Here is a 25625-nt window from a genome sequence, read left to right as displayed (position 1 = left end):
TGCCTTTTCATGTGCTTATTTCCAGCTGGCCATGAAAGCTGATTATAGACATTTTTTTTTCCAACCCTGGTAACACCGAGTTACCATATGACCCAGTAATTCTACTCGTAGGTACATACCCAAGAGCACTGAAACGTGTACACACACACGCGTGCGCACACAAATGATACAAGAATGTTCAAGTTAGCATTATTCATAATAACCAAAAAAGTGGAAACCACTCAAATATCCATCAACTGTGAACGGACAAACAATGTGGTACGTGGTGTGTATTATTCAGCAGTAAGAAGGGATAAAATGCTGATATATGCTTCAAGATGGATTAGTCTTGAAAACATGATGGGAGATTTATTTATGTGGGAGAAGGCAGACACAAAGGTCACATAATTCCATTTCTAATATATCCAGAATAGATAAATCCATAGAAACAGAAAACAGATTGGTGGTTGCCAGAGGCCAGGGTGAGGGTGAATGAAAGGGGGAGTAAGTGCTTAATGGCCATGAGGTTTTATTTTGGAGTGATGGAAACGTTTGGGCACTAGATGTATGTCACTGAACTGTTGACTTCAAAACGGTTCATTCTAGGAGCCCCTGGGTGGCTGTCATTAAGCATCAGACCCCGGATTTCAGCTCAGGTCATGATCCCAAGGTCATGAGGTCGAGTCCCACATTGGGCTCTGCACTGGGCGGGGATCCTGCTTAAGATTCTCTCTCTCCCTCTGCCTTACCCCTCCCCAACTCGCACACGCATCCCTGTGCTCTCTCTCTTAACAATCTTTTAAAAATTAAATAAGTGGTTAATTCTATATTAATTTCACCAAGAGCCATCTGGAGCTGGATCTAGCTCACCACTGCCTAAAAACTTTGTTCCTCTAAATTCAGGAAGATCCCACTGCTCATGCCTTCTGATACCCTCGTTGCTACCACTTACACCATGACTAACAACTTGAGTGGAAAGGGGGTGAACCCTGAAGGGTAAACCCTGAAAGCTCATAGTATTTCAAATGTAGGCTTCCATCACCTCTCTGTCTATCTTCCAACACCCATTTATTATTACCTTGCTTCTCACAACAATTTTATCTGTGGGGAGACTGAGAACTAGGAATAAACCAAGCAAGATCACACACAGCTCGGAAGTGCCAGAGATGGGACCCAGTCTACTCCAGCCTCTGCTCTTACAGTCAGTGGAAGCTGAGGGTAGCCATGGGAGTGGTACATAGCCATGTTCCTTGGGTACCCCCGGGCCATGGGGAGACCTCAACGGTGAGTATGTCTGCTTGCCCAAGACTTCAGTCCCATTCCAGAGCGGGTGGCCTTAGGCCTTCTGAAGAACCATGGGGCTGTAGGGCTGCTTAGCTGTAAAGAACGACAATGGCCCCAGGGGGCAAAGTTGGTTGAGACTGGAATTCTTGCTTTCAGCTTGAGTCATGATCTCATGGTGGTGGGATCAGCCTCAAGCTCCACACTGGGCACATAGTCTGCTTACAATTCTCTCTCTCTCTCCCCCTGCCCCTCTTGCTCGTGCTCTCTCTCCCTTTTTCTCTAAAATAAACAGATAAATCTTTAAAAAAAAAAAAATGAAATGATGAAGCCAGGACCATGGAGCTTTTTTCTGATCTGAGGCTTCCTTTGGCATCTTTTTCAGAAAATTCAAAGAGGAATTTAAATATTCAGGTTTTGTAGGGAGCCAAGGTGTGTATTACTTTTAGGAATGTGAAAGACCATTTTTTTTTTCTAAAGATCATACCAGATGAAGAAACTGAAGCCTCTAGAAGAGAAGTGACTTGTTTAAGATCCTATAGCTGGTTCAGTCAAGAACCAAGACTAGATAAGGAAGTAACTGGAAGAAGTTTGTCCTCACCCTCAACCTCGGCATTTCCTCCTTCCTTTTCTGGTATTTCTTGCTCAGTTCTCCAGTCTGGATGTGCTTTAAGAAGAGAATATCTAGTACACTTATATAAACCGAGGTATAATAAGATATGTTCTTAAAAAAAAAAACAAACAAACAACTTTTTATTATAGGGGCACCTGGATGGCTCAGTCAGTTAAGTGTCTGACTCTTGATTTTGACTCTTGTCAGGATCCCAGGGTTGTAAGATTGAACCCCGGGTTGGGTTCCACACTCAATACAGAGTCTGCTTGAGATTCTCTCTCTCTCTTTCTTTCCCTTTGCCCCTTCTCCCATGCTCACACATGAGTACTCTCTCTAAATAAATAAAAAATAAAATATTTTAAAAACCTTTTTGTTATAGAATATTCATGCATTTTACTTATTTACAAATTACATATAATTATCCCTTCCTTACTTGTTTCTTTATTGCTAGAATATGTTAAAGCAAGTACTACCTGGCAAGGTATATACTCTTTTTTTAAAAGTATTTTTATTTATTTTTGAGAGAGAGGGAAGCAGACTCCTGATGAGCAGGAAGCCCGATGCAGGACTCGATCCCAGGACCCTGCGATGAAGACCAAAGGCAGCTGCTTAACCTACTGAGCCACCCAGGCACCCTGAAATTATTTTAATGAGGATATTGTGAAGAAAATGAAAGCGAGGGAGATTTTATTATTGTTCCATTCATGCATGAGAAACTCACATGTTGGTTTAGCCAAATATCTGGGGGGCAGTGAGAAGGGAGCTTGAGGAAATTAGCCTTTAAAGAATTTAACAGATTGTACCTGCACGTTTTCTATCGCTATAACTTAAATCTGCTGGGTGTGATGACGCACTTCTGATCATTACAAAAGCCTGTGGATCCAGGTCGAGACTCTAGCTCTGCAGGTGGTGCCACCAGGGAAACCGGGTCCAGGGCACATGTGGTCTGTCCTGCCTCTAACGACTGCAGGTGCCTCTAGCTATTTCAAAATAAAATGTTTCATCAGAAAACAACTAGCCTGAAGATAACCCATCTGAACTAAACCAGAAAACTGCTGTAAGGCTGTTTTTTAGCTTCAAACAAATGTCCGTTTTCTGAAGTATGCAAACACTCCACAACTTGTTTAACCAGAAAATATCTTTCTTCTTCCCTCCCCTCGCCCCCCATTTCCCTTCCCCTTCCTTCCTCCTACCTTTTTGTTCTTGTAATGGGTGTTGGCAGGTTGGTGGAAGGCTCTTTTACAAGTTGAATACTGCCATCTGCTGGCCGAGGGGCAGCACTCGGCTGGAGAAAGGAAATCTTCCTTCCTGACCCACAGCCGACAGACAAAACCACCCCCCCCAACTCAAGGTACTTGGCTGTACAATCCAAAAAGCAAATTTAAGACTTATTTAACTCACAAATGCATTTATTTTTTTCATATATAAGTAAAATGTGATTATTTCAGAAAATGTGTGAAGTCTGGAAAGGTTGGTGTGGGAAAACACCCATTTCCTACAGTTCTCAAATTCTAAGGCACAATGGTGCCTTTTTCCCAGTCTTTGTTTAAGGCCTTTTTTTTTTTTTTTTTTGCAACACTCTGAATTTCAGTCAACAAATATTGATTAGCACCTTCTATGTGCTAGGCATTTTGTTATGCACTGGAGATTAAAACACTGAAGAAAAAAAAAAATCAAGGAAATCCCTGCCCTCATAGGGCTTACATTCAAGGGTAGGGGCAAAAACCACCAAATGAAGATGGCACCAAATGCTATAGAATGATAAATGCTGTAAAGAAAGGGGCACCTGGGCGGCTTAGTCCATGAAGCGTCTGCCTCCCGCTTGGGTCATGGTCCTGGGGTCCTGGGATTGAGTTTGAGCCCTGTTGTAGGGCTCCCTGCTGAGCAGGTACTCTGTTTCCCCCTCTCCCTCTTCCCCTTTCCCTGCTTGTGCTCTCTCTCTCTCTCTCTCTGAGAAATAAATAAAATAAAATAAATCTTTTAAAAAATGCTGTCAAGAAAAAGAAAGCCTGATAAGGGGACAGAGGGATTGCAGTACTATTTTAGGTAGGTGGTCATGGACAGTCTCTGAGGTGGTAGAAGTGATATTTGTCTTTGTTTTTGGTTCGTTTGTTTATTTATTTATTTAGGACAAACCCTTGTGTTGAGGTCTGACTTTCAATAGATCGCAAGGAGAGAGCTGCTCTCCCCATACAAAATCCCCTGACCCAAGTTGTCTACAAATGGTTTGGCACCAGGTTCCCCCATGAAAGAATGTGCGTTGCATGACAGGTGACAGGAGAGGGGCGACTGAGAAGTGACATTTGAACAGAAACCTGCATGATCAGAGGGAGCCGTGCAAACGTCTGAAGGAAGTGTGTTCTGGGGGAAAGCGTCCAGGTGGATAGAACTCAGGTGCAAAACACTCTGAGGGGCGCCTGGGTGGCTCAGTGGGTTAAAGCCTCTGCTTTCGGCTCAGGTCATGATCCCAGAGTCCTGGGATCGAGCCCCACATCAGGCTCTCTGCTCAGTGGGGAGCCTGCTTCCTCCTCTCTCTCTGCCTGCCTCTCTGCCTACTTGTGATCTCTGTCTGTCAAATAATTAAATAAAATATTTAAAAAAAAAAACAAACACTCTGAGGCGGGAGCATCATCCTGGTTAGAGGCAAAACAAGGAGGCCAGAGTTGCTGGAAAGGCATGTGGGAGAAGAAAATTGGAAGTAAAGAGGAGAAGAGGACAAAGCCAGGCATCAAATGACAAAGGGGCCAAATCACATACAGACAACTTTGTAGTTTTCCCGCATTTAAACTCACGTGACATGGCAGAGCTGCATCTTGAAGGAGTAAGCAGGATCCAAAGTCCGCAAAGGAGCAAAAGAACATCCCAGAGAGAGGCGTGACTGAAGCAAACGCGTGCATGCTAAGAGATTTGGGTTCAAAAGCCAGCCCTGCCATGTCCAGTTCCACGACGACCCCCACCCCAAATAGTAAATAGAGTGGGATCTGTTGGTACGTCCCAGGCCCTAGCTCTAGAAAACCTAAGATCAGAATGTGGCCACATGGAGGGAGGACCGCAGATACAGACAAGCAGGGGCTCTCCAACGTCCTCTCTGTCCCCTGGAGAGAGCGTTAGAGCAGAGATGGAGAGGAAGGGGGAGAGCGCGTACCTGACATCCGTAAAAAGTAGTAAGCAGAGAGGTTGAAACAGAAGACAGGGAGATAGGGTGGGCCCTACAATTTCTACCTGGTCTTGGGTGGGACTTTGAGTTGCCACCGAGGAGCCAGGTAGTGCACAATCTCACACTATAGCTTGCATCACACAGACTGCTGGGGCCACACCTGGACTTTCAGATTCAGTAGGGCTGCGCTGACTCTGGAGAGTGTGAGCCTGGAGAGTGCTGAGTGATGCTGATGACACTGGTTTAAGGACCTCACTTCAAAAATGAATGCTATATGGGGGCGCCTGGGTGGCTCAATCAATTAAGTGTCTGCCTTTGGCTCAGGTCATGATCGCAGGGTCCCAGGATTGAGCCCCCTGTGGAGCCCCCTGTCGAGCTCCCTCCTCAGCAGGAAGCCTGCTTCTCCCTCTCCCTCTGCCTGCCGCTCCCCCTGCTTGTTCTCTCTGTCTCTCTCTCAAATAAATAAATAAATAATCGTAAAAATAAAAATTAATGGTGGGACACCTGGGTGGCTCAGTTGGTTAAGCGCATCTGCCTTCAGCTCGGGTTGTGATCTCAGGGCGCTGGGATCGAGCCCCTCGTCAGGCTCCCTGCTCTGCTGGGAGCCTGCTTCTCCCTCTCCCAGTCCCCCTGCTTGTGTTCCCGCTCTTGCTGTCTCTCTCTCTGTCAAATAAATAAATAGAATCTTAAAAAAAAAAAATGAAAAGTTAAAAAAAAAAACCTATGCTATGATCTGTGCCAAATGAGGCAAACATGGAAAATTCAGTCAGCCTGTTTCTTGGTTGTACTGACAAATAGCTAGAGTGCCTCTCTCTTGGCATTGACCATACTGGTTGTTTACACTCCTGTACTTCTTACGCTATTCAAGGTAGAGAGGGAGAGATGTATGAGTTGTATGGCTGCTGTTTAATATAGAAAAGACACCATGGATACCGTTTAAAATAGAAAAGAGGCCATCTGGAGCTTGGAAGATATTACAAAGTTCGTTGACTTATGCTGTTCCTCTTTACTCAACATTATCCATCAGCAGGCAAGACACTGAAAACAATATATCTATCCCACATTCTCTGTTGGTGAGGGTATGAGAAAACAAGCCTTTCCTATTCTGTATATATTCTGCACAGCACTTTATCAATATGTGGAGCATTCTAAATAAGTACTATTTTATCTAGCAATTCTACTTCCAGAAAATGATCATATGGAACAAACTGGAGTCACACTGCAAAGATAGAGCTACACAGATGCTCATCACAAGTTTAATTTACAAAAATTCAACCTAGATGCAGCCTAAATGTCTAGCACTGGGGAACTGGGTACATACTGTGGAAAGAAAGCCCTGCTACTGAGGAAATCTTAGTGTCCGGAAAATAAATATGGAGGTAGAGCTCACAGGTGTTATGTGTATGTGTGTGTATACGTATACATATACATATACATATATATATACATATACATATATATATATATTTTTGTATTTTGTGTTTTCTAAAATTCCTTCAATGAGCATGCATTGTTTTTGCCATCTGAGGAGACATTCTTTCCCCAAATCACTTGCTACAAACTACACTCTGAAGCTTCTTGCATATTGTCGTTCTCCATATTCAAGATTAGGATTTGGCGGCAAAGCTACCGCAAAGTATACGGACGTTTGGTCAAACTCGCAATTGCTTGGCTTTTCAACACGATGTTATTAGTGGGAGAGTCTTTACCACTTGTTAATTTGGTTCAGAAAACAATGGTATAAATGAGCCAGACTAAAATCCACCTATTCTTGTATTTCTATACTGTATTTCATGTTCCTTGCACAAATAACTATTACAAATGAGGACAGGATTTATTAAATTAAGCGGAAAACCACCAGCCCTATGTGGAAGTACCAGGTAATTATAAAACAGTATTTTTAGGGTATTGTAATGACGGGCTTGGTGGGACCACAACTGACATCCAGATTACACTTCGATCACCCGTCTACATCAGGATCCTTACTTTGGACCCCAACTATCAATGGAAAGGAAAAAAGTCACGTTTGTATTTAAACTTTATTAATGTAACGTGTTCACGGAAAATGATAGAACAATTTGAAATTCTTACAAGTTCATGTCCAAAACAAAAGCATAATTTCAAAAAAAAAAAGAAAAGAAAAGTCTTGGATACAATTTTTTCCTTTTAATAAAGAGTAGGATTCAATCTTACTAACTTGAGGCAGAGATTATTTATCACAAAAGATACTTATCAATAATTTTGCTCTATTGTTGAAAGAGAGTCTACTTGGGATTCATATGCGGGCTCTAGAGCTCAAGGAACAAATTAAACCAAAGAAACAAATTCTCTAATATTCAAAAGACACGTCGTTCTGAAAACATAGCTCTCTTTCTAACAGCTTTCCTTCCAAATCATCTTTCCTACTTCTTACTCATCTTTCTGTTCTTTTCGGCAAACAGATTAAACATCTTTTTTCTTTTAGGTAAACACTTGTTACAGATTATTTGCATCAAAACTTACTTAAGAAAGAAATACATTAACAAGAGCAGCAAAAAGTTAAATATTGGAACAATGCATCTAGGCTCTAGCATTAATTCACTACGATATTCCTGTTGACAGCCAACTTTTAAGAAGAAAGGGCTTTTGGGTCTTCAGAACTGACGATTGATTCTGGCATTTTCTTCATTTTTAGCTTAGAGAATCTTTCATTGAGTGAAAGCTTAGTCTGTGAAGGAAAGAAAAGCTATGACTTCAGTGGGTGAATGTTAAAAAACACTCAGGGAACTTGGTTATTGAATTAGATAGGGAGGGGACAGCTGGAGAAGGCTAGGAGTGACCAGAGCAAGACCATGAGTTTGAAGAGACTTCATAGAGCTCTTCTCTGTGACCCTAAAATCATGAAGGAGTTTGCCTGATCTATGGTATAACCAGCTCTTGGGTTCTTAGGCTAAACCGTGTCCTCAAAGGGCTTTAACTGAAGAGGTAACAAAGAAAGCACACAATTGTCCACAGAGTAAGTGGGTAAGCTTCCACAGCGGAATGAGGGGCGGGCTTACTTCTATGCAGTGGAGATTAAATGCCTCACTTATGCCCAGGAGTCTGGTCATCTGCCTTGTGAAGACACCCCCTAGGGCTAAGTGACTTCCAATTGGTATTATTAGTCCTTAACCATCTGGAATACCTCAGAGATCTCCGGAGACTTAACTTCCAGGGTCTTCCTTATATAGACTGCCACTGAGCCTAAGTTTCTCTCTCCAGCTTAAGAAATAGCTTTTTAGGGGCACCTGGGTAGCTTCAGCTTGGGTTGTGATCCCAGGGTCCTGGGATCCAGCCCTGCACGGGCCTCCCTGCTCGGGGGGAAGCCTGCTTCTCCCTCTCCCGCTCCCCCTGCTTGTGTTCCCTGTCTCTCTGTGTCTCTCTGTCAAAAAAAAAAAAAAAATCTTTTAAGAACAAAAAGAAAGAAAGAAAGAAATAGCTTCTTAACACCACCCCAAAACCTAAGTCAGAAGCCAGACTGATACTGCTCTGAAGCGGAGGTCATCTCTCCAATATTACATATTGCCTCTTTCCCATGTCTGGGTCATCTGGTTTTATGTGGAACATAATTAATCAGAATACGAATGGAAGAGGGTGCTCTGGTTAATTTAACCTATTGCTAACCGAAAGTTGAAAGTTGGCAGATCATTCTTTTGATTTCAACCCCTGCTGTGAAAATCTGTGAAAATACATTGGTTTTTTTGTTTAGTTTTGTTTTCGTTCTCGCTTTTGTTTTTTCTTTAGTATGCACAGAATGTCTCCTTGGCAAGTGGGAACCCTGTTGAGCTTTAAGGCCACTGCAGATGTAAATGCACAGTGGACGGAGCTAAATCTTCATTTGACTTGAGTTCACTTTAACAAAATGTAATGGAGGTCAGCTTAGTTTCTTGACCTTCAGGTCTTTCACAAACGAGAAATACAGGGAAGACATTTCTTGTGTATTAAAGGGCTCCAGATAGGCTTTGGTTAACCATTTTTTTCCTATACATAAAAGATAACCCTTGGGGCACCTGGGTGGCTCACTTGTTAGGCGTTTGCCTTTAGATCAGGTCATGATCCCAGGGTCCTGGGATCGAGCCCCACATCGGGCTCCCTGCTCAGTGGGAAGCCTGCTTCTTCCTCTTCCACTCCCCCTGCTTGTGTTCCCTCTCTCGCTTGTGTTCCCTATCTCTCTCTGTCAAATAATAAATAAAATCTTAAAAAAAAAAAAAAGATAACCCTTGTATGTACTTAACATAGACATGGATTCTTGAACATCCCATGGGCAAACTTATGCTGCAATTGTATTACATTTACCTGGTTACCAGTCGCTCGAAAGTTGAGTTTCAGGTATTTTCCTCTGGCCTGCTGCCGGGAACTCTTGGTTGAGTTTTTTTTACTTGTTGGAAGTGAAGCTGAAGTTTTAGTCCGTCTCGTGCTTCTGTCAATTAAGTATAATATTTAATAAAAATATATTTGACAGGCACTAAGTAGATGAGCAACTCTGGGCCCTTCAATTTAGCCTCTCTAGGTCTCTTTTCCACCAGCTATATAATGAAAAAGGTATACTCAAGAATCCTCAAAGTTCCTTTTAGTATCAAGATTCCACGTACTGTGTTCTCCTGGGGGTACAGGAGGTTAAGCATCTGACTCCTGGTTTTGGCTCAAGTTGAGATCTCAGGGTCATGATCTCAGGGTTGTGAGATCAAGCCCCATGTGGAGCTCCGTGCACAGACACTCCACAGCTTAAGACGCCCTCTGCGCCCCCCCCCCACTTTCTCTCTCTCAAATAAACAAATAAATCTTTAAAAAAAAAAAATAGATTCTAGGGCACCTGGGTGGCTCATTCGGTTAAGCAGCTGACTTTTGATTTTGGCTCAGTTCGTAATCTCAGGGTGCTGGATGGAGCCCCACATCAGGCTCCGTGCTCGGTGGGGAGTCTGCTTGAGATTTTCTCTCCCTCTGCTCCTCCCCCCCACTTTCGCTCTCTCTTTCAAATAAAGAAATCTTTTTTTAAAAAGACTCCAAGTATTGAAACTAGGGATGTTTGCATAGTATCCAAGATGATCACCAGCGTGCCTTAATCTAGCCTCTTTTATATTGTTACTTCAAAACCACTCGATGAGTTTTGCTTCTATTTAAACGCCAAAGAAGCTTTACTGTTATTTCAGGATGGTCTTCATCTGTTTGGGCTACTGTAAGTAAATAGACTAGGTGGCTTATCAGCAGCAAACATTTATTTTTCATGGTTCTGGAGGCTGGGAAGTCAAAGATTGAGGTGCGGGCCGATCAGGTTCTGATAAATGCCCCCTTCTGGACTAGAGACTGCTAACTTCTAGCTATGGCCTCCTGTGGTAGAAGGGACCAGGGAGCTCTGCGGGGTCTCTTTTATAAAAACCCTAATCCAGGGGCGCCTGGGTGGCTCAATGGGTTAAGCCTCTGCCTTCAGCTCAGGTCATGGTCTCAGCGTCCTGGGATCGAGCCCCGCATCAGGCTCTCTGCTCAGTGGGGAGCCTGCTTCCCTCTCTCTCTGCCTGCCTCTCTGCCTACTAGTGATGTCTCTGTCAAATAAATATATAAAATCTTTAAAAATAAATGAATAAAATAAATAAATAAATAAATAAATAAATAAATAAATAAAAACCCTAATCCAGCTTGGCTCTACCCTTAGGATCTAATCACTTCCCAAAGGCCCTACTCCTAACGCCTTCACATGGGGCATCAGGATTTTAGCATATAAATTTCGGGGGCACGCAAACATTCAGACCAGAGCATGTAGTCATACTTTATGAGACGTAGAGAACAACAAAAGCCTGTCTGTTGTGTGGTTATCTTGATATTTTTAGTTAAGCTGCTGTACTCAGCAGTTTTTAAGATTTTTTTTTATTTGTTTATCTGACAGAGATCAGAAGTAGGCAGAGAGGCAGGCAGGGCGGGGGGGGGGGGGGGAGCAGGTTCCCTGCTAAGCAGAGGGCCCGACGCAGGGCTCAATCCCAGAACCCCGGGATCATGACCCAAGCCAAAGGCAGAGGCTTTAACCCACTGAGCCATCCAGGCGCCCCTGTACGCAGCAGTTTTAAGTAAGTCAGGTGTTGTTTTCACTGTTGCTTTTTTTCTGGTTATAAATACTATTGCTCTGAGGATCCAACTGGACCAAAACCCGTGTTTGATTTGGCAAAAAGAGAGAGTGCATTGAGTGATTAAATAAATACTGGTTTGCTAATTAACTCTTAGTTATACTTTCTCTTTCCTTTTCTTTGACAACATTCCAGAGACCGTGGACATGTTTTTTTGATTTGTTGAACACAGAATATATTACAGTCTTCATCTGAAGAGCGGGTAAGTGTAATATTCTAGATATGGTAGGCGAAATTCCAAAATCAATCCCCAAAGGGTCGCCTCAGAACCGTGAATATGATGAGAAATCACATCCATGGCAAAAGAGACCTTGTACATGGAATTGAAGTTATCAGTGAACTGACTAAAAAGAGGGAGATTATCCTGATTTATCTGGTCTGGCCTAATCTAATCATATGAGAAAAACAAAAGATGGGGCAAAATAAGAAGTCAGGATGTTTCAGAGAGGAGAGGCACCTGGCTGACTCAAGTGTAGAGCATGGACTGTTGATCTCAGGTGTGAGTTTAAGTCCCATGTTGGGTGTAGAGATTACTTAAAAATAAAAAAGAAAATAAAAAAATAAAAATTAAAAAAAATATATATATATATCTTTAAAAAAAAAAAAAAGAAAGAAAGAAAGAAAACAAAGAGGAGGCCCCTGTGTGGCTCAGTTGGTTAAATGTCTGCCTTTGGGGGTGCCTGGGTGGCTCAGTGGGTTAAGCCTCTGTCTTCTGCTCAGGTCCTGATCTCAGGGTCCTGGGATTGAGCCCCACATCGGGCTGCCTGCTCAGTAGGGAGTTTGCTTCTCCCTCTCCCTCCCACCCTTTCCCCTGCTTGTGCTTTCTCTCTCTCTCTCTTTCTCTAATAAATAAATAAATAAGATCTTTAAAAACAACAACAACAAAGAATGAGAAGGACATGACATGTTGTTGCTGGTTTGAGGATGGAAAGGGCCCCACAAGAAAAGGAATTCAGGCTGCCTCTAGAAGCAGGGTGACCCGTGGCTGACAGCCAGCAGGGAAACAGAAACCTCATTCCTAGAACCTCCAGGAACTAAATTTTTCCAATAACTAAAGCGAGCTTGGAAGTGGACTCTTCCCTAGGGCCTCCAGATAAGAGTACAGCCCAGGGCCAGCAACTGGATTTCAGTTCCAGGAGGCCGTAGGTAGAAAACCAGCCCAGCGTACCTGGACATCTGAGAAGTAGGACTCTGAGATAATAAAGGAGTGCTGTTCTAAGCGGTTTGTGGTGATTTGTTTAAGCAGCAATAGAAAACTAATATGCTAGGCTTTTAAAGAATTGAACCTTGTCTTTACCTATACTGGTGGAGAGACACTATGGAAGAGTAGAGTGGCGCCTGGGGAGCTCAGTTGGTTGAGCATCTGAGTCCTGATTTGCACTTGGGTCATGATCTCTGGGTCGTGGAACTGAGCACCCTTCCTACCCCCCAGGGCTCTGCGCTCAAGGAGGAGTCTGCTTCTCTCCCTCTCCCTCTGCCCCACCCTCTACTAAGGCTTTCTTTCTCTCTAAATAAATAAATAAGTAAATAGGGGCGCCTGGGTGGCTCAGTTAGTTAAGCGCCTGCCTTCAGCTCAGGTCATGATCCCAGGGCCTGGGATTGAGCCCCACATCAGGCCCCCTGCTCAGTGGGGAGCCTCTTTCGCCCTCCTCCTCTGCCTGTTGTGCCTCCTGCTTGTGTTGTCTGTCAAATAAATAAATAAAATCTTTTTAAAAATTTAAAAATAAAAAATAAATAAAATCTCAAAAAAAAATCTGTTCTTCTTGAAAGAGGACACAATTAAAAACATCGGTTATATTTCCAAGACATTGACTGAAATGTCGTATTTGTTTTGAAATGTCATATCTGACAGAGAAGTGTGCGAACTCAAATATGACCAGAGAGTTTTAAAAAACTATGTCTGAGGGGCGCCTGGGTGGCTCAGTGGGTTAAGCCTCTGCCTTCGGCTCAGGTCATGATCCCAGGGTCCTGGGATCGAGCCCCACATCGGGCTCTCTGCTCAGCAGGGAGCCTGCTTCCTCCTCTCTCTCTCTGCCTGCCTCTCTGCTTACTTGTGATCTCTGTATGTAAAATAAAAAAATAAAATCTTAAAAAAAAAAAAAAAAAAAAAAAAAAAAACTAAGTCTGAGGGGCGCCTGGGCAACCCAGTCATCAGGCATCTGCCTTCAGCTCAGGTCATGAGCCCAGGGTCCTTGCTCCTTGCTCAGCAGGGAGCCTGCTCATCCCTCTCTCTCTGTCTGCTGCCCCCCTCTACTGCTGCTCTCTCCCTGTCTGTCAAATAAATAAATAAAAGTCTCTTTAAAAAATAAAGAAGAGTAGAAAGCCTACAGCTCTGTAGCCACACAAACCAAATTTGAATATATCATTCAAAATTTGAATTATGTTAGTAGTTGTACTGTTTTGAGGAAGTTAAATACCCTATTGAGCTTATTTTGTTCATCTGTAATATGGAAATGTTCATACCTACCTCACGGGATTGCTGGGGATTAAATTATAGCACAAATGTGAAAGGGCTTAGCACAGTGCCTAGCACATAACAGGCCCTCAGTAAATGCCATCGATTATAATTAATCCGCTCCTATGTCCACAGCTATTTCAACCCTTCCACAGATGTCCTTAGTTAGACCCCCTTTGAAGGGAGGATAACAGCACTCCTGATAATTTCACCTGGCAATGTCCTCTATGCTTACATCTAAGATCATGTGGAACACTGAAATTTACTTAGTATGTCTGGTATTGATTATAAAGAGCAGAGGGCTTTAATCTTAAGACTGAAAATGAAGAAGAATCTTCATGGCACCGAATTCCTCAGAGTGATAATTCCTGCATGCTTTAAGTAGAAAGGATACAACCTCAAGACATTTATGCTCACCGTAGCAAAATGAAACATGGAAATCTCAAACATAAACATAAAATCAAGCCGGGCAGTTTTACTCGGGAATTTTCTGGTTCTATACTAGGATCGTTAACAGAAATTGTTATGGATTGTTCAGAATCAGAGGCCCCTTGCTGCAAGTTATCTGTATTTGTTTTTGTTTCATTTTCCCCCTAAGAATAACAAAATTTAATTGTACAGATGTCTATCAGCAATTACCTTTCATGTCTTCGATCATTTTCACGGACGCTGCGGTCATCTTCTGGTGACATCTAAATGGGAAAAGTTGAAACAAATCATGCAAAAGCCTTCTGTCCTCAGCACAAGGTGCTTATTTTCTGCATCTTCAATTAACATTTTCTGTAACAATATTCTCTTTGCTTGATCCTCAGTCTACCATTCAATTGCAGATTTTCCTCCCCTATTCACAGATGTAAGAATGTCAAAGCCAGGGGTCCCTTGGCGATCAAGCAGTCCAACCCCCTCAGACAGCAAATTAGGGAATGAAGATTCAGAAAAGTCAGATGTCTTCCCAAAGGCCTTATAGTTCGTGGAGACCCAGAAGAAAATTTTTAGGATCTAGATGTGGTCTGGATCCCCATGGTACTTGTCTTGATCAGGAGAAAGATAATAACTGTAGCTAAAATACACCAATGTGTCCTTATAACTTTTCTTTAATAAGACTGTGATTCGACTGCATTTAAGGTAACTAAGGTAGGTAGGTGGGGGGAAATGCCTGGCTGGCTCCATCCGTAGCCAGTGACTCTTGTTCAGGGGTTTTAAGTTTGAACCCCACATTGGGTATAGAGATTACTTTTAAAAAAATGTAAAAAACTAAAAAGATAGGGGCGCCTGGGTGGTTCAGTGGGTTAAGCCTCTGCCTTCAGCTCAGGTCATGATCTCAGGGTCCTGGGATGGAGCCCCGCATCGGGCTCTCTGCTCAGCAGGGAGCCTGCTTCCCCCTCTCTCTCTGCCTGCCTCTCTGCCTACTTGTGATCTCTCTCTCTCTCTCTGTCAAACAAATAATAAATCTTTAAAAAAAAATAAAACCTACCAAAAAACCCACAAAACTAAAAAGATAGCTAAGTGAGATAGAGAACTGTATTATCCTAATAACTTAATTTTAGAAAATCTAACCTGTATTCTAATCAGCCATTTCATGGGCAAGTTAGGATTTTTTCCAATAATTAGCTTAAATCCCTTATGCCTGTAATGACTTTGTAAATGACCACACAGGTTGCACCTACATGTGGTCAATGAAACTAACCAAAGCATAATGAAAACATTCCATTCAAATGTTAATTGGTCCAGATCACTCCACAGCTGAGCTGGTTTCAGTGCGTCCAGTTATGTGTAGCTGGTATTTAGTGGTTCGGCTCTTTTTATACGCAATGCTAACCACAGTTAGTTTGCAAGCAGGTTTGGTACTAAGAGCCTTAAAAACAATGTAATAGCAGCCAAAAAGTCCATCAAGCCAGTAGGCTCTAAAAGGACCATAACACATGAAGGTATTTCTCAGTGTTAGTGGTTACAGGTCAAATATGCTCTTATTGGAAAGTTCATGTTCAAGTTGGAAGCACATATTAGTGTTCGTAACTAAACCTATTACGAAGGCAGCCCTGAATTCAAGATGCATGTGTGTCTAAGGGCAGTGACTCCATGAGCGAAACAGAGCCTCACATATGGCTACACTAGTTAATAGGGTCCTTGACAAGAACTAAAGAAGGATAAGGATGCCCCTAGAATGGGGGTACAGTTTACACCCAAACTAGTGGCAATCACAGCAGATTACCCAGGAGCTTAACAGGGTGGTAGAGAAGCCAAAAAAGGAGAAATGAGAATAGGAGCCATGGAGCTAGGGGGAAAGGAGCAGGAATTACAACTCAAAGCTATTAAAAGAAAGGGATTTGGGGCGCCTGGGTGGCTCAGCGGGTTAAGCCTCTGCCTTCAACTCAGGTCATGATCTCAGGGTCCTGGGATCGAGCCCCGCATCGGGCTCTCTGCTCAGCGGGGAGCCTGCTTCCCCCTCTCTCTCTGCCTGCTTGTGATCTCTCTCTCTCTGTCAAAGAAATAAATAAAATCTTTAAAAAAAAAAGAAAGGGATTTGAGCTCATGTAATTATTTCTAAAATAAATTGATTAATGCCATTTCCTTCCTTAAGGTCTTCCAATACTTCTGTACTGCCCTCGATATAAAATCCGTACTCTAGCATGGCACACAGGCCCTCCGTGATCGGGCTCCTGACACTCTACCTCTTCACACTTGCCTCTCAATAGCTCTGCCCACACACTTGGCACTTGAGCTCAGGGATTTTTTTCAAACCTTTTTTTTTTTTTTTTAAGTGGTAGACTACCGAGTTCTAACAAAGTCTTTTTAGGTACCCCGATATGCAAAATACAGGAAAGTAAAACTGCCTTCATTGGCCCCTAGGGTACTGCTTTGAAAACGCTAGTACGCTGCAGTATAAAGTTTGGAAAACTACTGCAGGCTGGTCAAACGAAGCTAATTGAGGTTTGCCAAAAATGCTGGGCTTTTTTTCGCTTCTATTCCTTTATACATGATGTTTCCTCTGACTAGAATGCCTTTCCTACCTTTTCTGCTTTGCTTAACTCTACTCTGCCTCTAGGACCCAAGGCAAACACTTTCTCTCCTCTTGGATGCCTTCCCTGACCTCCCTAGCTGGTTAGTACCTTGGGACCACCTCTATCTTATTAGAATGGTAGGAACTGAAGTCATGTTCAAGAAATAATGGACAAACAGAAACATTTAGGAGGTTGTAGCTGTGTCTATATGGAAGCCTATTAGAGATTTTGTTCCTATTTTTAAAATATTCATATTTGCCCCTATATTCTCATGGGGATTTAAAATTTTTTATTTTATTTGACAGAGAGAGAGAGAGAAGACACAAGTAGGCAGAGCAGCAGGCAAAAGGAGAGGGAGGAGCAGGCTCCCCACTGAGCAGAGAGTCCGATTTGGGACTGGATCCCAGGACCCTGGGATCATGACCTGAGCCAAAGGTAGACGCTTAACCAACTGAGCCGCCCAGGCATCCCTCGTGGAGATTTTTACTTCGCATTGAAAATCTGTTGATAGGGCACCTAGGTGGCTCATTGCAAAGTAGGAGAGCAATATTATTCCCATTTTATAGCTGAGAAAACAGGCTCCAAGTGACTGCCTCGGGCTTCCTCAGCTGGACATAACCATGACACCATGGTTATAAAATGGGCTGTCATTTTACATATCACTGAGAAATCCTTTAACGCTTTTCAATTTAACTATGGTATATCATTGAATGTAAGGCACTACCTGATTTCAGAGATATTAAAACCTGAAAAAAATGTGTATCTTGAAATTGATTAGATATGATTTCATCCAAACGAGAGTCCAAAGCTCCTGTCATTAGTCACCATACCACACCACCTAGATTTCTTTAGCTATCTCATAGATGTCCTTCGTTCTAATCTTATTTCTCGGGGGGAAAACTAATATTGAGAGCAGAGGAGGTGACTTGGAGAAGGTCATACATGCAGCTAGTAAGCAGATTAACCAGGAAGGGAAGCCAAGTCCCTGAGACCCAGGCTAGAACACTTTACATGCTGTCATTTAAGCTACCCTGTCTTTTCCTATAGGTAAAGAAGTATTGGGAAAAATACCAGAGTGCCATGTGTAAGAATAAGTATTAGGTATTTTATGTAGGAGCTAAATCTACTCAACAGAATGTTTATGTCAGGGGCAGCTGGCTGGATCAGTTGGAAGAGCATGTGACTCTTGACCTCAGGGTTGTGAGTTCAAGCCCTATGTGGAGTGTAGAGATTACTTAAATAAATAAAGCTTTTAAAAATAAATAAATAAATACTTGTGAAACACATGGGCTCTGTATTAAAGATGGAAGTTTCCCACAAAATAGATTTAATTGGCTTAATCAATAGACAGCATTTCTTGTAACTGTTATTCATAGAACTTCAGCAAATAAATAATAAATAAAATAAAGACAGTACCCTAGGGATAGTAAAGAATATTTAAAGATTGTGAAGAGTATTTAAAATAACACATGCTATAGGGGTACTTGGCTGGCTCAGTCGGTAGACCGTGGGACTCTTGATCTCAAGGTCGTGAGTCCAAGACCCATGTTGGTTGTGGAGCCTACTTAAAAAAAAGTAATACATTCTATTGTAAGTTTAATTTGTGGGGAGCCTGGGTGGCTGTCTGTAAAGCATCTGTCTTTGGCTCAGGTCATGATCCCAGCATCCTGGAATTGAGCCCCGCATGGCATTGGACTCCCTGTTCAGCAGGGAACCTGGCTACTTCCTCTCTCACTCCCCCTGATTGTGCACTCTCTCTCTCTCTGTCAAATAAAGAAATAAAAATCTTTAAAATAAAAAAAGTCTTACCTGTATCATCTTATCTCCCTTGTGGCTAGTGCCCACTTAGAAGCTCAATAAAGTAAAGTAGAATGAGGGTAACAGAAGTAGAAACCTATTGCAAGCAATTATACTACAAAGCTGGAAATACCTGACTCATGTCAAGTCGACATGTGCAGCATACACGGCTTCTTCCTACATTGCTGATAAAAAGATTTTGCTGATTGTTGATAAAAAGGCTTTAACAATGTATTAAAGTAATCATCAGTACAAGCAGATGTCAAAACTAACTACCAGAAGGAAAGCCGCTTCAAAAAGAAAAGCCTGTTCAAATGCAAATGATATTAAAAAACTACGGAGACTCTGAGCTATAAAATTGAAAGCACTGATAGTTACCCTTCGATTCTTGTCCATTTGATCATGTCTTTGACGCGTCTGCTTCTGGAAGTATTCATTCCTTCTTTTCATTACTAAAAACCTGATACAAATCATAAATGTTGATAATTTAAAAGGCAAACTTTTATTTTCAAAGAAATTATGTAAAATGCATGTTTTCAAGCAATATTATTTTATTATGCATATTTCAACATCTGATCTGAAACAGAATACTAGAGACAATTAAAATACAAAAGAGTGTTTTGATAAGTGATTTTTCAGCTTAGGTGTGAATTATTACTTACCACATGCATAACAAAGATCAGAAGTTAATCAGGCATTTGGGTGACTATTTTTGTTTAAAATTTTCTTCAGGAGTGATGTCAGCAAGATGATACTTAGAGACTCAATGCTTTGTTTCTTCAAAATTCCTGAATTGAAACCCTAACCCCCAATGTGATAGTATGTGGAACAGAGGTCGTTTGGTAAGTAATTAAGATTAGACGAGGTCACGAGGCGAGGGCCCCATGATGGGATTAGTGTCCTTATAAGAAGAGGAAGAGATCAGTTTGCTCTCTCTCCACCACGTTAGAACACAGAGAGAGGTGGCTGGATACAAGACAGGAAGAAAGCCCTCACTAGACTCCTGCCATGCTAGTGCCCTGATGCCAGACTTCCAGCCTCCAGAACTGGAAGAAATAGATTCCTGTCATTTAAAGCACCCAGTCTGAGGTATTTTGCCATGGCAGCCCAAGCAGACTAAATAAGACAACAGCAGACGAGGAAGCTATAGGCCTTCCTTGCCTGAGAGATAACACTGAGTTAAAAGCTATATATAGACTAGAATGCCTCTATGAGAACTCTAGAGACCAGCTGAGAAGCTACAGCACCCAGGCCATTATAAAACCAAGAAGGGATTCCAGGGAATAGGGTAGGAATATTCACAACATTTAATGTGCCCATCTGTGTCCCTCCCCCTATGCCTCCAGCAGAGAGCAACTGGGGATAAGAAAAACCCATACTAGGGCTTCTCTCTTGGGATGGAAACTAGAAGTGGACCATGTCTGCAATGTTCTGATTTCTCTGGGGGCTGTCTGAGGGACTGGTTTTTGTCTCACCAGATTCAGAACATCCGTGGGACCGGTGCCAGAGTTTGGAAGCTACTGAAAACAGAGGCAAGCAGCACAGTAGAGCTGCAGTTCTGTAGGCAGATGCCAAGCGGTACAAGATTATAAAAGGTCTGAAAGGTGCTAGAGGCCCCAGGCAGTAGATTGGTGGTCTTCCTCTGCATGAAGCCAGTATTAAAAAACTAAGGAAGGTGTTTATTGTTTCAAATGCCCAAATTCCTTGGGCTGCCTGGGGGGCTCAGTCGGTGAAGCGTCTGCCTGCCTTTAGCTCAGGTCATGATCCCAGGGTCCTGGAATCAAGCCTTGCATCCGCCTACCTGCTCAGCAGGGAGCCTGTTTCTCCCTCTACCTCTGCCTGTGTCTCCCTGTGCTTGTGGTGCTTGTGCTCTCTCTCTCTCAAATAAACCCAAAAAATCACACGCACACACAAAAAAGGCCCAAATCTCAGCCAAAAGCATAAGACATACAAAGAAACAGAAACCTGGTCCAATCAAAGGACCAAAATAAGACAGCAGAAATCAGCCTTGAAGCAATGCAGATCTATGAACTACCTGACAGAGTTTAAAATAATGGTCATAAAAATGCTCAATGAGCTAAAAGAGAACACAGGTACATGACTAAAGGAAATCAGGAAAATGGTGCATGAACAAAATAAGAACATCAGCCAGGAAACAGAAACTATAAAAAATAACTGAGACTATAAAAAATAACTGAACAAACTCTGGATCTGAAAAATACAATAACCGAAATGAAAAATTCGTTGGAGGGTTTCTGCAGGAGATTGGATTCGGCCGAAAAAAGAACCAGCAAACTGGAAGACAGGTCACTGGAAATCATTGATTTGGAGGCGCAAAAACAGAAACAAATGAAAAAAAATGAAAAGAGCCCAAGGGATTTATGGTACATTATCAAGAGGGCCAATATACGCATTACGAGAATCCCAAAAGGGAAGGGGGGCAGAGAGTTTATTTGAAGAGGTAGAAGCAAGCCCAATGTCCATTGATGGATAAATAAAGTGTGGTATATACACACAATGGAATATCTTTCAGCCTTTAAAAGGAAGTAGATCCTGTCACATGCTACCACACAGATGAACCTTGAGAATATCATGCTAGGTAAAATAAGCCAGTCACAAAAAAACAAGAACTACATGATTCCACTCGCAGGAGGTATCTAAAGCAGTCAAAGTCACAGAAACAGCAAGGAAAATGATAGTCACCATGGATTAGGGATAGAGGGAAAATGGGAAGTTATTATTTAATGGGTACAGAGTTTCCATTTTGTGAAATGAAGAAGCTACGCAGATTTGTTTCACAACATTGTGACTATACTTAAAGTCACTCAAATGTATGCTTGAAAGTGATTAAGATGGTAAACTTCATGTTGTATTTTACAATTTTTTTAAATAAAAAGATGAGGGGTGTGTGAGTGGCTCAGTGGGTTAAAGCCTCTGCTTTCGGCTTGGGTCATGATCCCGGGGTCCTGGGATCGAGCCCCGCATCGGGCTCTTTGCTCAGTGCAGAGCCTGCTTTCCCCATCTCTCTCTCTCTGCCTGCCTCTCTGCCTACTTGTGATCTCTGTCTGTCAAATAAATAAATAAAATCTTTAAAAATAAATTAAAATAAAATAAAAAAATAAAAAGATGAAACTCATAAACTCTTAAGATGTTGCCAGTTGCCATAGATCCTGTCACATAGTCCAAATTTCTCCTTTCACATAATAGGAGATTGAGATCCAGAAAGAGTAAATAATTTGCTTGATATATTTAGTGACAGAGTTGGGACACAAAGCCATGTCTTCATATTCTTATGTTGTTTCCACTCACCCATGCTACTTATACTCCATTAGGAGCCTTTCATTTAAAAACATAGATCAGATTCTCACTGGCATCTTCTTTCAAGAAATAAGAATAAAACTAACAACTGGGTAACAAACAGAGCTAAGGAGTAGTGAAGAATTTGGGAATACAGAGAGGGAAATCAGCCGGTCTGAAAAGACTTCTGTTTTTAGAGCAATACATAGTAAATTAGAGATTCTAGACCCAAAATTGATTTGTCAGTTGTACTCAGGTTTGAATCTGTTGCAAGAATTACTTGGAATGCTGGTGTGGTAATAAGATGTCAGTTGTCACTCTATAATTGGAGTTTAAATGGCAAGCACTCCAAAACTAAGTACCTCATTTCCTCTGAAGCTGTTATCTGTGTTTAGAAAAGCTTTGTCTGGGGGACAGCCCAATTAATGTAAAGACATGCGCATTTTGCCATTCATTTCATGTAAATTATTTAGTGGAGAGTACAAAAGACAGTTTTTGTTCTGCTTCTCTATTTACACACCACTTTCCCGGCCAAGGCAGGCATCTGTCTCTGGATATCATTACTGTATCAGGAAAAAGGAGCAAAAGCTGAAATCCAGTATTTTGGAGGTGTGAAACACCCAAATCCACACCTTGTTTACAATAAATTCTGTGTAGAGTTTTTTTGTTTGTTTGTTTGTTTTTTAAAGATTTTATTTATTTATCAGAGAGAGAGAGGGGGAGAGAGCAAGCACAGGCAGACAGAATGGCAGGCAGAGGCAGAGGGAGAAGCAGGCTCCCCGCCGAACAAGGAGCCCGATGTGGGACTCGATCCCAGGACACTGGGATCATGACCTGAGCCGAAGGCAGCTGCTCAACCAACTGAGCCACCCAGGCGTCCCTGTGTAGAGTTTTTGAGAATCATATTGGTTTTTCAAAATTGAAAAAAGTTATTGTAAATCTCCATAAATAAATAATATTCTGAATATGCTATCATTCTTTATTCCAGATATTTGCACAACTACTTTTATTTAGACCACACTGGGCTACTACATTGGTGGCTTGTTTAAGGCAGAAATGTACGGAGAACTTCTGGTTTGTCTTTAGCTCCTGGTGAAGCTGGCCTGAGAGGAAGATTTGGTGTGAGGGCATGAAATCACTGAAGTCTTCATTTTCTACCAGGTGGAGAAGCCAACTTCAGATCTGAAGAGTATTATTACACCTAATTGGTCAACTTATGTATAGTATGAGAATGCAAAATTACGGAGTAGAAGAATTCATCTCCAAGGGATCAATTATAAAAGTATATTAATTTTCTGTACTTTATGTATTCTTTTATTCTTCTATAATAGTTCAGCATTTGATAACTTCAACCTTAACTGATCAAGTACTAGTTATTTGTGCTGAGACTACAAAAAAACATAATGATAGAAGATAAAGGAGAAATAAAATGAACAGAATTGTTCATTGCATTTTAAAATGTAAAATGACAGAAATATGGCATTGGGCCTCAGGGGAAGTATTATGCCATTTGACAAACAAAAATTACTGTTTAAAATGAAGTAAAACATGAAAATCCCTGAGAAATGCAGAAATATTAACTATGTGTCATCAGTGTTAAATTTTAATTTTTTATAGCAAATTATTTGTATACTGTTAATATAAGTATGATGGGGCCTTTAGCATTAAAATGGTGCTTACATCAGACATTGTCTATATACATAATAACCCACACATACATTTTGGAAATCATTTTTTAGCTAAAACTATTAATTCCATGCAGTTGTTAATATGTTATAGAATACTTGACTAGAAGTTTATAGGCAATGCAAACTGAAAGCAATTACCGAGGACTTTGAACTAAAAATAAACTTTTACTCAGTTAACTAGTTAATCATAATAAAGATGTCTTGTGGTTTTTAAAACTCAACCAATTTGCAATACTATTAAATTACTTTCCCCACCATAGGCCCCACCCAGGGCAGACAGACCTAGCCTAACAGTTTTATCCAGTAACAGTAAATATACACAATATATTCAAAATATATTCAGAAGGTTAGTGTTGATCTATGCATAGAATAACATGCTCTTCTAGGGTCTGATTAGAAGAAAACAGAAAAGTTCAGCTGCCGAAAGATACAACGATCATTTGTGTGCTGAGAACTCAGAATACTCTCTAGGAAGGAGACAGAGGAAAGAAGCACAGAAATTCATTATCAGAGAAGATGTACTATCGAATCTAGCACAGTTTGTTGTTAGATTAGCTAGCCTAACAAGCTGGAAGTTTCAAAGGGAATGGGACACTGAGTCAATATATTTTTATTGTGGGGAAGGCTCAGTAGGAAAGGCTGAGTAAATGGGGCTCCACCAGGGAAAGCCAACCTAGATGTAACAAGTTCATGAGGGCCCACTGGAAAACTGGATGATAGGAGAGGTAGTCAGCAAGTTGAAAGATAACTGATGCCATGTATATGTTACCTCCATTCTATTAATATCTCAGTCTCAATACAACGTGTGTTACAAAAACCTATTTAGTCACTAAAATATAGATCTATAAAAGAAGCATGCCCTTACATTTCCACATTACTCAACACATTGTACTAATGATTAAGTATTTATTATGTTTTTACCTGTCAAAATCAGCTCTCTCAGTTTTGGGTGATGTTTTGACTCTTTCTGTTGATGAATGTCTTCGATATCCCCCTGATTGGCCATAAGATCTTCCTGATAGGATATGAGATCTCCCTGATGGGACATGAGATCTCCCTGATGGGGCATGAGATCTCTCTGATGAGACATGAGATCTCCCTGATGAGACATGAGATCTCCCTGATAGGATATGAGATCTCCCTGATAGGACATGAGATCTCCCTGATGGAACATGAGATCTTTCTGAGTGACCATGAGATCTTTCTGTGTGGCCATGAGATCTCTCTAATTGGCTATGAGATCTTTCTGTGTAGCCACGAGATCTCTCTGTGTAGCCACGAGATCTCTCTGTGTAGCCACGAGATCTCCCTGGGTAACTGTGAGATCTCTCTCTATAGCCATGAGATCTCTCTTGGCAGCCCCGTGATCTCTCTCTATAGCCACAAGATCTTTCTGTGTAGCCACGAGATCTTTCTGTGTAGCCACGAGATCTTTCTGTTTGGGCATGAGCTCTCTCTGACTGGCCATGAGGTCTCTCTAATTGGCCACGAGATCTCTCTGGTTGGCCACGAGACCTTTCTGGTTGGCCACAAGATCTCACTGGTTGGCCACGAGATCTCTCTGACTGACCACGAGATCTCTCTGACTGACCATGAGATCTCTCTGATTGGCCCTGGGATCTCTTGGGACGGCCACGAGATCTCTCAGACTGGCCACGAGATCTCTCGGACTGGCCACGAGAACTCTCAGACTGGCTATGAGAACTCTTGGACTGGCTACAAGAACTCTCGGACTGGCTATGAGAACTCTCGGACTGGCTACAAGAACTCTTGGACTGGCTATGAGAACTCTCAGACTGGCTACGAGAACTCTCAGCCTGACCATGAGATCTCTCTGATTGGTCTGGATCTCTCTCTGACTGGCCACGAGATCTCTCAGATTGGCCTGGAGATCTCTCCAACTGGCCACAAGAACTCTCTGACAGACCACGAGATCTCTCTGATTGGCCTCGAGATTTCTCTGACTGGCCAGGAGATCTCTCTGACTGACCATGAGAACTCTCTGATTGGCCATGAGATCTTTCCGACTGGCCCTGAGAACTCTCTGACCGGCCACAAGAACTCTCTGACTGGCCACGAGATCTCTCTGAATGATGTCGATTTTTTGATGATTGGCCTTGAGATCCTTCCAATTGATTCTGGTTCCCTTCTGACTGGCTTCCACTCCTCTCTGCTTGGGACTTAGAATTTTCATTGCACTTCTCCTGCAAAGAATCACAATT

The 25625-nt window shown here is 41.9% G+C and overlaps 1 protein-coding gene across 1 annotated transcript in view; it reads right to left on the bottom strand.

Moving 5' to 3' along the window:
• Positions 1-7193: 7193 nt before the first annotated feature.
• The window catches only part of LUZP4 (leucine zipper protein 4), a 43308-nt gene continuing 24876 nt past the window's right edge, over positions 7194-25625 (bottom strand). Inside the window, exons 4-8 of the mRNA XM_032331756.1 lie at positions 24325-25607; positions 18797-18878; positions 14259-14311; positions 9345-9468; positions 7194-7737 (exon numbers count right to left, since the gene is read on the bottom strand). Coding sequence (XP_032187647.1) covers positions 7639-7737; positions 9345-9468; positions 14259-14311; positions 18797-18878; positions 24325-25607 — 1641 coding nt within the window. The 3' untranslated portion in view covers positions 7194-7638. The remainder of the gene's footprint in view (positions 7738-9344; positions 9469-14258; positions 14312-18796; positions 18879-24324; positions 25608-25625) is intronic.

The sequence above is a fragment of the Mustela erminea genome, chromosome X (genome assembly GCF_009829155.1).
Source record: "Mustela erminea isolate mMusErm1 chromosome X, mMusErm1.Pri, whole genome shotgun sequence".
Lineage (NCBI taxonomy): Eukaryota > Metazoa > Chordata > Mammalia > Carnivora > Mustelidae > Mustela > Mustela erminea.
This window is presented reverse-complemented; position numbering and strand designations above follow the sequence as displayed.